Raw genomic sequence first — 16,699 nt, forward strand, 5'->3', positions numbered from 1 at the left:
TCGTCGCCTTTTTGCTTCTTATTGTAAAACCAACTGTTAGGGCCTACACAAGTGGTCGGCATCCCGGTCAATATTTGATATTAAAATTTCAATTTTGAAGCTATTTGTAACTATGTGTAGCCTATGCAACCCGACTGTTGTAGGCTTGCCTACCACTCTCTGCAGTGCCTTGCCTACCATTCTTGCCTACCACTCTAGTTGTAAACAAACGTTCACATGACATTATGACGTAGGTGCAAAACCATAATAGCACTGAGTATTGTATAGTCAAATTTGATTATAACGTGGCCAAAAGCTATTGTAGCTTTCTTTCTATCTGTTAAAGATCAACAGATCAGTGATTTACGCCTATATCTGCTCGCCAAAACATTTGGTATTGTGTTTCCTGAATCCTTACATTCAGGCATTCAAATTAAACTTAATTACAAAAACATGTATTTTTTTTCTCCATTTCCTACCAATGTATGATGCTTGCATGAGGGAAACATCCCAAAACAATAGCACCCATATAATTGTTGCTGTTTTGAGAAGTATTTCTGTTCTTATGCAAGCATCATGCAACCATGCAAAAGCAATGAAACTAATAATTATATCTTACATTAGTAAAGCAGTCCTCTGATGTGCATGTCACAAAACATTTAAGTGAAAGTGCATGTATAACAATATAGGCATAATAATGATTGTGATAATGATAATGACAATTTGATTTGGAGGGAGTGGGGTTGGGTACGTGTAGATGGGCCCTATGACCCCAAAGTCTGCCATGACTGGGCCTCAGGTCAAAGAAGTTTGAGAAAGGCTGGTCTACATAACCTGCATCAGATTGAGGTTTGCAGTGATGTGCCTGAAGGCACGGGTTGAGGACCCAGTCAGTTACGTCACAATATGCACATTTGTTTAAATTCATACCTACGTAATCACCATGACCAAAATTGTACTTTTTTTTACTTTGAATCTTGAAAAAAAAATATACCTACTGTACCTACCGACCTTTTTTTTTTTTTTTTTTGGCTGTTACTGCAAACAAGAATATTTTTAAGGATGGCCTCATGACTGTGAAAATGGCTGACACTGAACCACAGTGCTTCAAATGGGAGCCCCCAGTATCAGTCATCAAGGCATCAAAATCTGCCACAAACACTTACAACACACAACATCACTCATAAACACACACACACACACGGACAGAACCACCACTGTTCAAGAGACCATTTTGGGGCTAAATGTGCTTTTTCTCATTTGGTTGTTTTCTGTTTGTTTAGAGAAGAATGAGCCACTGCTGTTCAAAGGGCCCATTTGGGTGAAATTATTATTATAATTTATGTTATTATTATTTGTTATTATTTACTATAGGGTTCTAGAATAAATAAAACAGTGTGTTTGAAATAATGGAATTTGTGCTCTCTCATGAAGCTGGATCGATGGGACATGGGGAGGGTGGGTCTGTTGATCGGGGGAGGGGGCGTGGCGCCACGAGTAGTTCAAGCAGACGTAGGACTTTCATGTACTTCGATCAGGGGGGAGGGGGCATGGCATTGGCACATGTGGCCACATTGGCCCCCCTGAGAAACAAAGTCTCACTCCTTGCAAACTTCAAAACTTGAGAGCCCTGTGCGTACTGTAAGGGCTATCCAGTGCATTGAAAAGTGACGAGAAGGGTCACTTTATCTGCATGCCGGCACCAATAGCAGGTGTTTATCTGCATGCCGGCACCAATAGCAGGTGTTCTGGGTGCAGTACCAATCACAGATGGCTTTCACACTATTATTTGTCAGTGTAGTGTACCATCAAAATTATTTTGAAGCCATTATTTTCGATAAAACTTTTAATAATGTAGCCTTAAATTAAATCAGAATTCCCCATTTATTCAGTGCTAGTGAGAACTTTATCACCAATGCCACCCATACATGCCACATAATGAAAGCTACGATTACGGATCTGGAATACATCCATTTATTTAATAATAATTATTTTAAAGACTCAAATCTCACAGTTCATTGTTATAAGAAAACATTTGCAATAAATTAAACATATATGGTCTTGTCTAAATTTTGTCTGGTGGAAAATATCTCTGGCTGACGCAATCACACATACAGCATTTTCTGTCTGTTATAACATTCATTAAAAAAAAATGGCTACCTATATATACAACCCCCTTATTTATCATATTTCTAGTTACAATTGTTTTGGGTGTTATATTTTTGTAAATACTGGAGAATAGTTACAGTAAATATAACTTTGACCTTGATAAGCAAAGAATTACAAAAGTGACACTTGTGATGCATCCTCCACTACCTCCTCAGGAGGCCAATAGTGTCCTTATACATACTCATGTGTTCAGCAGAGAGGTTGCCCTTTGTTCTGAGTTTGCAGAAGAGCTTCTTACTATATAGACAATCATATCAGTACAGTCATTAGATTCCCTACGCTCTAAGCTCCTCCCTGTCTTCAGTGACTGCCCCTCCCCGCCCACCATGACCCTCAATCTCAATGCAAATAGAGTCATGAATGTCAGCTAAAATAACGACTGACTGGGGAACTCAAACTGAAGGACCAAAGAGCCAAAACAGGTCAACAACAACTCCAGTTCCTCTAACTCGGAATGCAAACCGAATGGACCTTGAATAAGCATGATCGCCTATTTACAAGCTTCACGTCCTTTACAACTCTATGCATCTGATTCCCATGGGGTAAACCCTACCCCAGTATAAAAACACAGAAATAAAAAAAAAACATATTATTGCATAGTCAAACGACAATAACTACAGTTCAGTGGTGTGTCCCGTGGCATCAAGGAAAAAAAAGGAATACTCAAGATCCACCCCTTAAGGAACTCCACAAAGCCTATGGCAGGGCATTCAGGCCTCACGGGACTACAAGCCCAGGCCACAGAGCTGTGAGGCACATCCCTGCTCAACAGCCTGGCAGCTGTGCAAAATACCCACAGAAGACCCATTTTCAAACATTCATGAGCAACAGGTCCAGACGTCCCATTGTTTCAAAGCTGCCACCATCTGTGGGACTGCTTCTGTGTGGCACTGACACCCATCATGTTGCCATCCACCCAGCCCTCACCCACCTGACTCATATGTGAGGGTGCTGTTTATAGACTTCAGTTCTGGAGAATTGCTGCCCCAAGTAATGCTTGACCTCAAGCAGCATCACACTGGTGCTCAGCTGTTTTGCACTGCAACCCTGCAGGCGTCACTCTGGTGGGTCTTCACCAGGGCGGACATTGTTGCAGGCCTGCAAGACCAAAGAATTGTTGTTGCTGTATCGGCGGTGCTGGTGGGTGGGAGAGCAGCACCAAATTCCTGGGGTTCATCAGTGGGACCACCGCACTGCATCACTGGTGGCTCAGCTTAGCCTGTACTTCCTGCGTGGAAGCTGAGGGGAAAGAAACAGCATGGAGAAGACAGGCTGTCAAGAGCAGGACTCGCTAGAGCAACCTTGATGCGACTCTCCCTCCTCTCTCCCCCCTCCACCCTCAGCTGATCATTGGACACTGACTTATTTTTATATGGTCTATGCACAATTTCTCTTATTTTTTCAATTATTATATGTGTGCCTTTTTTTGTTTTGCTTGAATGTTATGTTGTCTGTGGACTTAAAATGCGGTCTGCTCCCATTAACAGAAGGACTGTGACACCACAGTGGACACACCGTTGGGACGTATCACGATTCAGCATAAGTAGTGTGGACTAAAACATCTTTTTGACACATTGTCGAAAGATCTCATAAATATACATGTATGTATGAGGTCTCTCGACAAATATGAGGTCTTTTGACAAATATGTCAAAAAGGGCTTTATTTAGTCTAGGTAAATTATGCCTAGGTACATTTTCCTATTTTGTATTTACACACACACACACACACACACACACACACAAACAAACACACACACACACACACACACACACACACACACACACACACACACACACACACACACACACAGAAAGCAACTTTCTCTGAGATGGAGTGCGCCCTGAGTCCTATCACTTCTCAATTTGCAAACACTTACGGCTCAAGCAGGTGATTTTGGGAGTGTCCCAGCGGCCGTCCGCTCGACACCTGATGGTGGGCACGTGCCTCTGGATGAAGCCGTCCTTGCAGTGGTAGCGCACCAGGGCGTTGATCTCATAGCGCGCCTTCATGCTGCCAAACACCCGCGCGTCCTTCACGACGGGCGGCTGCTTGCAAGCCACTAATGTCAGAGGACAAGGGAAGAGGAGATGGTCACTCATGCACAGCCAATTTCACTCCACCGGTCCCCGAGGGGACAGTGCAGTATGAATGAGTGTGCCGTGTGCCTGGACTCACCTGTTCCCTTTTTGCAGGTGAAGGTCAGGTGATAGTTGCAGGGAACATCGTTCCACTGGCCGTCCTCATGCCAGATCATGACCACGCAGTCCTCACCGGTCGAGAAGAAGCTGTCTGGCTGTCCTTGCCTCCAGTTCTCAAATTGCTGAAGGACAGACAAACATATTGTGTTTTAGCTGTTTGTACACATATATGCAAAAGTTATTTGCCATCATTAGAAGTGTTTGCAGATGTGTCCCCATCCAGTGATTGAGCCAGGACTGAGTGTATTAGACAAGTTGGTGTGCATCACCACAAAACTGGAGATAGATAACTAGCAATTAGTATGGTCATCTGTAGATAGAGCATCAGTAGGCTACTTAAAGGAGGCTAAAACTATACATACACTTAAACTACTGTGGTTGCCACTTTAACAAATAAGGCGCTGAAGTCTTCAAATGTTGTCACAGAGCTACATTTGGCAACCGATAGGGGAATTAATCCTCTTTTTGACACAAGTCAAACACATGCTTCCCTTATAATAAGCCATTTGGGCACATCTTTACAAGCAAGAAATAAACCAATACATCATCAGCGGAGGAATTAATGTCGCTGGTCAAGAAAGTGTCCAGAAATACCAAATACATATTCGAAGCAGATAAATTACCTGCTTCTGCAGTTCATTTTAAGACCACATGAGGGGGCTGTTACCATCATGTAGTCACTACTCTCTCTTGGTTATTGGTCAACATCTGGCAGAATTACAGGGGAGTTTCCCAGTTAAGGGAAAGGGGGTGGGGGGTTGATTCTGAAATGCTATGTACCAAAATCTAGTTGCTTTCTCAGATCAGGATAAAACCTGCTATACATTCTTCATTGGCTTTCTCTAAAGATCTAATTAATTAAATGTAGAGCACTGAAGATGAGCTTTGTGGCGAAACACTGGATAACAGTCAAGCAGCAAACTGCTGCCGCAGCAAAAATAAATGAATAAACGCACACTCACAACCCCATTCAGTCATCCTTCTCACCGCCATTAATGACTCTCTTAAGACCTGGCTACCTCACTGACCAGAAAGAGCCAGCTGAATTCAGAGCAACACCACATAGGCCACTTGCATGTATTGCTTTCTGCCTAAACTCCACCATTGCCACTGTAGCTGAGCTAAAACTCCATGAGAAAAGGCACAGCTGGCAAGAGGCTAAGGCATTACAGCACTCTCCCATGGCATACAACCAGAGTCTGCGACTCTGCGTAAATATTTATCTTCCAGCTTTAGATAAGGCACAAATTTGGCAAATGTGTCTATATAAAGAAGCCATTACTGCCGAGAACAAAGGATCCCATCTGATTTTGGTTGTGTGTTCCACCGTGTGAAAGAAATGGCCTTCCAATAGAGAAGAGTATGGTACAGGATCAACAATGACTTAAGTTATTAGAGAATGTAGGTCAGTCTGTGTGAGGGTGTGCCTTGATTTAATCACGTTCTGTGCTCCGAGGGGTGCTGTCATTGAGAAGACCTGGGGAGATGAGTCTTACCATGGGCTTGCCATCAGTCCAGCGGAAGTCCTGCTCAAACATCTTATCGTTCAGCCCAATCCACTGGTAGTCATGCCCCAAACCTGCAACGAGCAACGAAAAACATAACAGTCATTCCTCTACCTTATTAGGCTTTCAGGCTACAATAATGAAAACAGGCAGACATTTTTTATGAGCATAAATCAGGCCCCCCGTTCCAGAAACAGGCGATTAGGAAGTCTTTTCGTCTCTCCAAGACTCTGTTTTTACTAATCCACTAAAACTACTGTGATTAGGGTGGTTTTAAACCCTGCAGGCACAACCCTGAGCATGCACAGAGGAGAGTGCATTTACATTAACCCACAACATTCATGTTTAACTGGATTTGAGATTTTTCTCTCCAGACGGGTTTGCCGTCGACACAAAAATACTGGATACACATTTCATTTCTCAAACTGCTTGAGACAGGAATTAGAAACGTTTCTGTTTTGAATGATGGTTCAGAGCCGTCTGCTTACGGTTGACATAGTTCTGCTCCTCGTGGGACAGGATGCTGGTCAGGTGCGCCCCCTGCAGGCGGCACTCCCTCTCGGCCGCGTCCCATGTGCGGCGGTGGCTGAAGTACTTGTAGCAGTGACTCTGGAACTTGTGCCAGCCGTAGTCGCATGTTTCGGTGTCTGAGGACATTGTAAATCAGAGGTGGTTTCTTAGACTGACATTTTCGTTAATCAAAAACATTTTGTGAAAAGTATAGGGAGACAGGGTTAAAAAATGGTTAACATAAAATAGGTTTTGAACATGCCTGTGATGGATTGTGTTTTTCCATAGTACTTCATGCAGGGCTATATATCTCCATTTGCATCATTATGTTCAGCTGTTTGAACAAGTCTGTCTTTCAGATCCATCATAATATGTAACTGGTGCAGACAACAGCAGGGCACAGTACCCCTCTGTCCAAGCCTCCACCAGCAATTAGGCCAACCAAATGTGGAAGACTTCTATTTTATGCCCTACAACAATGGGCATCGACAGCTTCTCTAAGCCTTCCATCGTTGTGGAGAGCAGTTCCAACAGTGTGGTCTAACAGCCACACAGTGGTGGGATCCCAGCCCCCCACTGGGCAAAAGGAAAGTCTTTATGAATGAAGCTGAATCAATGGCTTTTCAATGTTGCACTCACAGCAATGCTTTACATTTGGCTGTTGTAAAAGAGTTATAGGCTCCTCTTGTGCTGGTGTTGTTACAGTGGACATATTTTATCACATATTAAACCCCAAAGAGTGCCTCAATGCAAACAGAACTATTGCCAACTTCTACACAAATCTTGAGCAATGCTCTCACCCAAGGCTGTGTGAAACATTAACCACACAGGAAGCCATGACATGGAAAATGTATGTCTTAAGTGCTGTAACCAAAAGTAATTGATCATGAACTTGTACTATGGACTTTCAAGGCCCATGCAGGACCTCTGCTGCTCTCTCTTCATACCCTGGGTCAGGGTTAGGCGCCCGACGGTGGCTTGACATTAACCTCACGCCAGAACTCATGAAAGGGACCAGCACTGTGGCAGAAATAATATGTGAGTTTGGGGTGGCGAGAGGTCAACAGGGGACAAGCAGTGGCCTGCCCCGAAACACACAAAGGGTGCAAAGAGCTGGAGGGGGCAATTGAGAACCCTCGTCCCCAGGGTGAGCATGCCTGTTCAGCCCTGGAAGGTCTTACAGGAAGTCTGGACTTGATGGGGCAGAGCTTTCCAGGGGAGAGTGGGGAGAGTGTTTGGAAATGGCACACTGGCTGCATCTAAAAGGATTAGAAGCACACTTAGCGTGCATCCTGTGTGCAAACATCCAGCCAACACAGACAAAACAGGGAGATCAGCGTGATAAAAGTTTGATTAAAAAATGGATTGAAAAGCTGATTAAATACATAAACAGCATAAAGTGGGAGATGTGCTTCCCAACTAAACATCAAAACCACATCTGAGTCAACTTGACTTGAGTTGTCTTAGCCAGGACTTCATCTGAGACTGACACTGACAGACTGACTGATGCTTTACTGTTGTGTTATTTTGAGTCCTTGTGGGGTCTTTTGTCTTTTCCCACCAAAAGCCCTGTCACTGATGGAAGAAACAATTTTATTGTAAGGATTATAACACGGACCAAAGCCATTATTTTCTCTCCAGTTTCTTGGTAAAGTTGCTCAAGTCTTTGGGAAGAAGAATGGGCTGTTTTCCCCTAAATTTCCATGATGCTGGCAAACTAGTATAAGAAAGCAGATGTGTGTGTGTGTGTGTGTGTGTGTGTGTGTGTGTGTGTGTGTGTGTGTGTGTGTGTGTGTGTGTGTGTGTGTGTGTGTGTGTGTGTGTGTGTGTGTGTGTATGTTTATGCGTGTGTGTGTGTGTGTATTGTGTGTGTGTGTGTGTGTGTGTTTGTGTGTATGTTTATGTGTGTGTGTGTGTGTGTGTGTGTGTGGGTGTGTGTGTGGGTTTTTTTTGTCTGCGTGTTTGCATGTGCGTATGCATGTTTGTTGGGGTGCATCTGTGTCCGCACGTGTTTCGAAGAATGGCTGAGTAACAGCTGTGATATTTGGGACACGGCTCCATTTGGGGAGGCACACCCAGAAAGACTGTCCTTGGCCATAACTATGTTCAGCAGCAGCAGCAGCAGCAGCCTAGTTTTCAGAAAAAGGGCTCACAACACTCTCCCCATCACCACTTGCACACTCACACACAAGTAATTACGTATTACCTCCATGTTTTACAAACAACAGTGGTCACAGGGGCGATCCTCATCCCTCTCGGTTCTGGAAGCAGGTGTTTTTTTCAGTTGTGACCAAATCGCCTGTTTCCGAAGATCGTCCCGTAACACAAACTGTAGGAGGTGTCTGTGAGTCTGACACAACGAGGCTGAAATTGATTGCAGCTGGACTCTCCCATCACCCTGATGGGGGCCGTTGCTGGTTGTGATCGCGTTCCCAGAAGCACTTGGGGGCCTCAACCCCTGGGAGAGCCCAGCCCAATGGCTGCACAATGGCAAGCCGGGAATTAGCAACCGCCCTACGCTAACGCCAACAAACGCAAGAGCTTTACTTCATCAGGCTGGGAGAATATGCTGGCTTTGGCTTATATTATTAGTAAAAGAACCGAGAGCTTTCATTGTGTGGAGTGTGTGTGTGTGTGTGTGTTTGTGTTTCTGTAAGGATACTTGTGCATTGAGAGAGTGTGAGAGAGGGAGAGAGGGATGGAGAGAGAGAGAGAGAGAGAGAGAGAGAGAGAGAGAGAGAGAGAGAGAGAGAGAGAGGAGTTACCTCAAGGAAACTGTGAAGAACCTCATCTTTGATATGCGAGGGGTCAAACTCAGAGTTTAGCCTTTAGTCATTTAGCTTTATGTGCTCTGATCTTATCTATCAATTCGATTTTCTCAGTGGGACAATATACTACACACAATGTTAATCATCTTAAGCACATCACACCAATGTTTCCATGGACAAAAACAAAAAATCCTGTGGCTGGCTATTTTAATTCTCATGACAAATTTGGCACCCTGCAGCTAATGGCTTTCACTGCCCTTTAATGTGACGGCGGCACGTTGTGTTTAGAAGATGTCTCAAAGGCCTGACCCAAATAGAGAAACAAAGCTGGCCTTTGTTGTGGACAACTAAAGAGAGCAAGCAAGACAAATACAAAAAGGTTGGGGTCACTCATTGGCAATCCTTTACACCGTCGCAATGACACATCCGTAGACGTTGGCTAAGTCAGCCAGAGTGAGCTCCCAGACCGGTCTGGGCCACGTGACAGGTCCCGAATAACAGAGTCCAGAAGCTCTGGTGCGTTTCGCTGAGCGCCGATCCCGGACCGGATCCGCCTCTGGACGTCACAGCGCTCCAGTCTACCATGAGTTCATCACTCTGGCCAGATGTTCGCTCAACTGAGGCGAGCTTGTTTGAGGGAGGGTGGCAGGCGGGCTGCGGCATGTTTGGGGCTTTTTATTGTGAGGGGTTCCAATGTCAGCCCTCTCTCTGTGTAGCTCTTTGTTAAGTAGGCTCATTATTAGCCATGGGGAAAGTATAAGGGCAGCACGTGGGGCCACGGTTAAAGTCCCTCTCTTAACGCCCAACACATGTGAAAAATGAACAGCAAACTGGGAGGAGCACATACAGTATCCTGTACATTGAGTTCAACGATACACTCTCATGGGTGGGGGGCAAATGTATGGAGCAACACACTTCAGCAGCTCTAACAGATCAATTAGAGAATGTAACAGATCAGTCTGTTACAATATATTGTAAATACAATAAATCTTTTAAGAAATTGGTTGAATAAAAAAACATTGACGAGATGAGGTTCTGGGCCTGAAAATGTCTTACCATGTTCACAGTTGGGACCAGAGTAGCTAGGCAGGCAGACGCAGGTGTAGGAGTTTGAACCATCTATGCAGGTAGCTCCATTCATACAAGGGTTTGACTGACACTCATCAAGGTCTGCAGAGCACAATATAACATAACAGGGATCAGACAGATGGAGAAATGATCATAGTGAGAACAAACTTGGACCAAAATAAATAATCAAAAGAGGCTCTTTAACTTCCTGTTTTTTCATTGATTGTTTTCAGGTCAGGTAACAGGCCTGAGAGAAACAAGTGACTCAATCTGTCTCATAGCTCAATCAAGGAGGTGGGTCTCTTGGCAAATGTTTCTACATGCTTTCTCCATCTCAGTTCCTGACCATTCCTGCAACTTGGCGTTTCACTAAACAGGAAGGTCACCTGGTTTGATCAGTGGTAGGGGCAACACTGGCTTCACACAATACCTTTCTCACAGCGATCTCCCTCAAATCCTGTAGCACAGAGGCAGGTGGTGACTTTTCCTTGCAGGTAGCAGGTGCCTCCATTTCCACAGTCACTCTCAGGACACAGGACAAGAGCTGAGAGATAAGGAGGGGAAAAGAATGGCGGGAATGATTTTTCATTTAGTATGACGTTAATGAATACACATAATGCATTACAGTACATCTATAAAGTATACTCTGTATCTCATACAAAAACCAATACAAGAGATGGCAAAACATTGGCAGCCAAGCCTCAGGCCAGTGCAATGGAAAGAAATCAACAAACTACTGTCAAAAACGAGTGTTTATAGTAAATACCTGGAAGGTCCGCAGTTTGCCCTTCGACGCCATGGCCGGTGTCCGTCTCAGGCTCTGCGGTTGTCCAGGTTCGTGGAGGCGGGCCAGCTTCTACAATATGTGAGCGATCGGTGATGTCTTCATAATCATCATACGGGGGGGTGGCACTCAATGTGGTTGTGATGGGCAGACCTGTGGTGAGAGGCTTGATAGTGACCACAGCCGACTGGGTCTTGTCTACCTCTCGTGACGCAGCGGAATCTTTAGACTCTGTAGAAGCCGTGAGGGAAGTGACCTCGGTTTCTGGGCTAGAGGTCACGTCTACTTCTCTTGACACTGCGGAATCTTTAGACTCTGTGGAAGCCGTGAGGGAAGTGACCTCGGTTTCTGGGCTAGAGGTCACGTCTACCTCTCTTGACACTGCGGAATCTTTAGACTCTGTGGAAGCCGCGAGGGAAGTGACCTTGGTTTCTGGGCTAGAGGTCACAGCAGCGGACAGTGAAGATGTGTCCTCAGCAGAGACTTCTTTTTCATGAATGACCTCTGTGACAGGTGGGGAAGTGCCCTCAGCCACATCCACGGAGACATCAGCAGGTCCTGTGGTTTGCACTTCCTTACGGTCATCAGCAGTGGACACAGCAACGTCTCCAGTCACAGGACCCAATGCAGGCGGCATGGTTGTCAGAGTAGCAGTCACAACAGACTCTTCCAAAGTTGACTTGCGAATGTCCTCCCCAGAGCCACCTTCACGCATGGTCACCGGAACAGCCAGAGGACTCTCCATTGTCGTGTCCTTGCCATCCTCCCTGATCGTCTGATCACCGCTGCCCAGCTCGCTGTCAATGTCCTCTGGCCTGCGGTCTCCGGAGGCACCCTCCTCCACAATCTCGTCCGTTGTGGTCGTCAGTGTTACCGCAACGCCAGGCACTACAAGCGGGGAGCCAGTGCCTGTGACTGGCCGATGGGTTTCACCGGGTTCACCAGCGCTCACTGGTCTGTCCACAGGGCCATGAGAGACAACGGTAAAAGTGGGAGCTGATGTGGGGCGCTGGTCCTCTTCTGAGGGATCCCCACCGGACCCATCCTGGTCGGTCGACGTGGAGCCTTCGTAGTCCTCTGGGCCCGTCGGCTTCCTGAGATCCCCGGGCGCGGCTGTGTGAGTGGCGATGCTGAGCGTGCTTGCTGTGGAGTGCTGCACTCCGAGCGTCTCCGAGGTCTTGCCGCCCTCTGCGATCTCGGCCTCGTCCGTGGCCACGGTGATGGGGCCACGCGTGGTGGTGGTCGGAGGAGTTTCTTCGCCCGAGCCTTCGCGGTGAACGTCGTCGTCGTCGTCTGTCGGGTGGCTGCCTGATCCCTCCACGACCTCGGCCGTGGTCGAACTGCTTGTTGAGGCAGGAGAGAGTGCATCAGGTCCGGACATTTTGCTGCTTGCTGACGTGTCCAGTGTAGTTGCGGGCTGCTGTGTGGACACAGAGGTGGTCTCGAGGCTTGCATCGGGGCCAGTCAGCGTTGTGCTAGTTGGAGCTGTTACTGAAGAAGATGTCGGCGAGACTGAGCCAACCCCAAACGTCTCGCCCCCCTCGTCCGTGCTCACTAAGATCACGTAATCAAAGTGAGTCGTGGTCTCAGTCTCCGTGCCGTCCACTCCATCTGGGTGGGTTCCGGCCGGAGTGACCACCTCGAACTGGTCACCCCTCGCTTCCTGGTTGTCTGCCTCGTCTGGTTTGATGGTGATTTCGTGGTTGCCGTTGATGAAACTCAACGTTGGGCTAATGGTGACAGCAGCAGCTACAGGACCACCATCACCACTTCCAGGAGGAGACTCGCTGTCTTTGGTGGGCTGTTCATCAAATGGTGGGATTAGAGGGAATGTGATCCCTGGGGCTGAGATTCCGCCAATGAGTTGCACAATGTCGTCAGCTACCACAAAGAAAAAAGAGAAAATGAGAAACATTCAAAAAAACATTCAATGACTAATAGTGCAGACAAAATCCAGAAATAATTTTTTACTGCTGTTAAAATCATCATCAGGATTTTTTTGGTACAAGTTATAACTGGTGCACTAAGGCATGAATGCCATGTCTGGGTACAAGTCTAAAATAATTTTGAAAGCTATACAAAGAATTCATTATAATATAATTATTAATCTTTCACAATTCTGCAGGGTGGAGGGATAACTGACAAAACTGGATTATCTATTTCTCCAACCCAATCTCTAAACTACCACAGCATTCAGACAATACCAACTGGGGAACACTGTTAGGTTTCGGTGAAAACTGGTAATATATAAACGTATTCTGACTGCTTAACGCTAAACAATATTCCTCCTCTCTGTCATTCCCTTGCTGGGTACAAAGGCAGCCATCTACAGCAACCCGATCTGTGTGTGTATGTGTGTGTGTGTGTGTGTGTTGTGTGTGTGTGTGTGTGTGTATGTGTGTGTGTTTGTGGGTGGGAGTCGGGGCTGAGGGTTCGAGTGAAAGTAATTAGTGAAGAATGATTACATTGCTGATTGATGTCCAAGGGATTTGGCCATTTGACCCCTGAGGGAATTTCTTCCATGTGGCTCCAAAAGTTTGACAAACCAGCGCATTCACACAAACAATACTGTAGGAGCACTCCACTGGGAGTCACTCAGTGTTAACATGCACTCCGTGTTAAAGGAGTTCAACACCACGCAAGACATCCATCCACAGCAAGAGGAAGTGTTTTAAATGGATAATAAACACTGTAAGCTACGATAACATGAATATGTGTGGAGTTGCTCACACAACTCCCTCACAGTGCAAGGTAATTAAGGACAAAGAAGGAGAGGGGGGGCTCTCTGTTTCTGTTTCTCTTCCTCCAAACAGTGAAATGCACCATGGCACCGGTCTGGCGATGCCAAAACCCAGACAATAAACAGTTTCTGCTAGATGTTTGGAGCAAAACATGGTGGCTGGCTGGAGAAAGCAGGCGAAGCCAAGATGCTCCTACATCTGAGTTCTCTCAACACACTGCCTTTGGTGACAACACTACTCTGCTTCTGCATAGGTTTACATGCACATTTTATTCATTTCACTTTTTTTTATTATCCAAAACGACTTACACATGTCAGTCATATTACGAGGGCCATTGTCCCTGGAGCAACTCGGGGTTAAGTGCCGTGCTCAAGGGCACAACGGCACGGTGGAACCTACTGTAGGTACTTGTATGCTTAGGCCTACTTCTAGGTATTGAACCTACAATTTTTCAGGCTACTGCATGCTAGCCCAGCTCCTTAGCCACTACAGGATCACATTAGGCAGCGACAAGCGGCAGGTTTCCTATTGTTCTCTATGGTTCGGCAGCGGAGCGGTGGCAACAGTGGCGTAATGCTAGCATTGAGCAAGCTGAGCGTTGAACTTGGTTCAACTTTTAAAGCACAACGCGAGCGTATTCAATTGTCAGTTAACGCAAACCGTTTGTGTTACCATAGGAACGAGATAGAACTTATTATGGTCTGAGCGTTGTGTTACGCTTGCCGCTGGCTAATGTGATCCTATATATCTATGATGTGATCCCACCTAACACTATGCCTACTACAGCCACTCATCTGCCAAGGTTAGTGCCTGCTGTCTTTGTGTAAACATGTAGGGACAATTTACATACACCACCAGTTAAGTGTAGCATTATTATAGAGAACAATTTTCACACATCCACAGTGAAGCGATGACTGCACTGTACATTTCTTTTGGTCTTCAAGCTGTGTAAGGTCACCAAGAGCTCTCTCATGATTACCCAAGGCATCTGTTTTATTCATTTTCCTCCTTCATTCTAATGCCTATTGACCACTGTAGGATTTCCTGTTCGTGACACTTATAGTACCTGAAACATCATGCATGCATGAAATTAATCTCATCACACGCTTGACTGGTCATTTAGACTCATGGTCCATTTACGCAAACAATGAATCAAACAAGCCAACATGAAGACGGCGAGCAAGCCTACCCGACTGGTTCTTGTGATCCACGTTGACGATGATGAGATGGAAGGGTGGTTTGGAGGGGCTGAGGTCGGTCTGTCCCGCGCTGTCAACACCGATCACCCAGGGCAGCTGGACGTCTGGGCCCATTGTGGTTGCTGGCGCAGACTCGGCGATGACCACCGTGTCCCGGGTGCTGTGCTCGACCTTGTCACCGGGCTTGCCCTCTGGCAGCTTCTCAGCACCTCCGGAGACGCCCGGCATGGGGGTCACACTAGTGGAGGGTTCTGTTCCCGTTCCTTCTTCCTTGTACACGATGACTGGCGATCCTGGCGTGGCCAGGGGCAGAATGTCCTCCACGCCGCTGCCGCCATCGGCGCTGCTCTCCTTCTCTGGGTCAACGTCCAGCTTGGGTTTCGTCTTGGGGGGGAGAGGAGGAAGAGGAAGGGGCAGGGACTCAAGCTGGGGGATTCTGCTCATCAGCTCGTCTGTGTAGTCATCAAAGGTGGTGGTGGGGGCAGGGGTGCCAGAGGCGGTGACATCTTTGGAGGGAGGCATGCGCGTGGTCATTTTGACTGAACTGTCCTCGTCTGGGGAGACTCGGCTGGCCGGGGCAGACATGGTGGCGGAAAACATGGAGGGCGGTTCAACGGTTGATGCCTGAGATTCCTCTTCCTCTCGTTGTTTGGGTGAAGCGGTGGTGAGACTCTCTGTAGTTGGCGCTGCTACAGTTGTGGTGAACTCGTGTGCTGTGGACAAAAACACATCTCAATGATTTATAAGAGTATGACATTAAATGTATCATAAATCCAAACACATTGGTGTTATCTCATAGTTTGATTTGCCTAAATATTATGAAAGTGGAACTTCAATTAATATTTTCTCAAATGTAGATTAATGCAGTGTTGCATATTCTGAAAATCTAAATACCGGTATGTAGAAAATATAGTTACCACAGCATAACCTTTTATGTGCCGCTTTTGGCAAAGGGTTACCAAGTCTTGGATCCTGCCAGTAACGTCAGAATTGTTCTCAATATTGCTGTGCATTTCTTTCCACTGAGGCCATATTTTTAGTCGGTGACATGACCTCTTAGTTTTGACTGAGCCCATTTCAGCCAATTTTCAACCCCCTATTTCCTTTCATAAACACTTGAGCATACTCAAGCTGAAACAGTTTTGTTAAGAACTATTAAGCCCATGTTTATATACATTTAAAAGTCAGTTGTGTCTGATTCCTTAATTTGTTTACAAAAACTGTACATACATGCACGTGTCCACCCCCCCACCCACCCCCCCACCACACACAGACACAAACACACACACACACACACACACACACACACACACACACATCAATCTTCATTTAAATCAAATCAAAATGCTCTCTCAATGGGTTAATGGGGCGTCATTAAGAAAAGTATATGGTTTCTCAATTGAGTACCGAAAATATGCACGTTTTCATGCACGTTCTCCATGTTGGACCCTATGTGCGCTCTCAAGGCTCCCTAAACATATGGCCGTGTTGCCGGGCTGGCTTTGGCAGTGATCCAGGGAACAGAGAACAGACACTTTGGGGAGTTTTACACCCTTGTCATTCCAACCCTGAGGAAAATTCAGTAAGACTTAACACTACATTAACTGAGGCCTGGCCATTATGATGTAATATATTTTGAGAGCAGGCCATCTGGGCGTTGGAGGCGTATTGTAATGCCCCTCACATTAGTTGATTGCTCTGTAGGTTGTGAGAAAAAAAGAGCCAATTGTCTGTGATGCATGTGGACGTTTTTTTCTTCATACACTATACATGCAAT

The 16,699-nt window shown here is 46.1% G+C and overlaps 1 protein-coding gene across 1 annotated transcript in view; it reads right to left on the reverse strand.

Annotated features, from left to right (window-relative positions):
- Positions 1-16,699, reverse strand: part of vcanb (versican b) — a 29,395-nt gene that overhangs the window by 5,166 nt on the left and 7,530 nt on the right. The window contains exons 7-14 of the mRNA XM_048259095.1: positions 14,913-15,635; positions 10,965-12,863; positions 10,629-10,742; positions 10,187-10,300; positions 6,341-6,499; positions 5,844-5,926; positions 4,325-4,469; positions 4,026-4,208 (exon numbers count right to left, since the gene is read on the reverse strand). Coding sequence (XP_048115052.1) covers positions 4,026-4,208; positions 4,325-4,469; positions 5,844-5,926; positions 6,341-6,499; positions 10,187-10,300; positions 10,629-10,742; positions 10,965-12,863; positions 14,913-15,635 — 3,420 coding nt within the window. The remainder of the gene's footprint in view (positions 1-4,025; positions 4,209-4,324; positions 4,470-5,843; positions 5,927-6,340; positions 6,500-10,186; positions 10,301-10,628; positions 10,743-10,964; positions 12,864-14,912; positions 15,636-16,699) is intronic.

This window comes from Alosa alosa, chromosome 12 (assembly GCF_017589495.1).
Source record: "Alosa alosa isolate M-15738 ecotype Scorff River chromosome 12, AALO_Geno_1.1, whole genome shotgun sequence".
Classification (NCBI taxonomy): Eukaryota; Metazoa; Chordata; class Actinopteri; order Clupeiformes; family Clupeidae; genus Alosa; species Alosa alosa.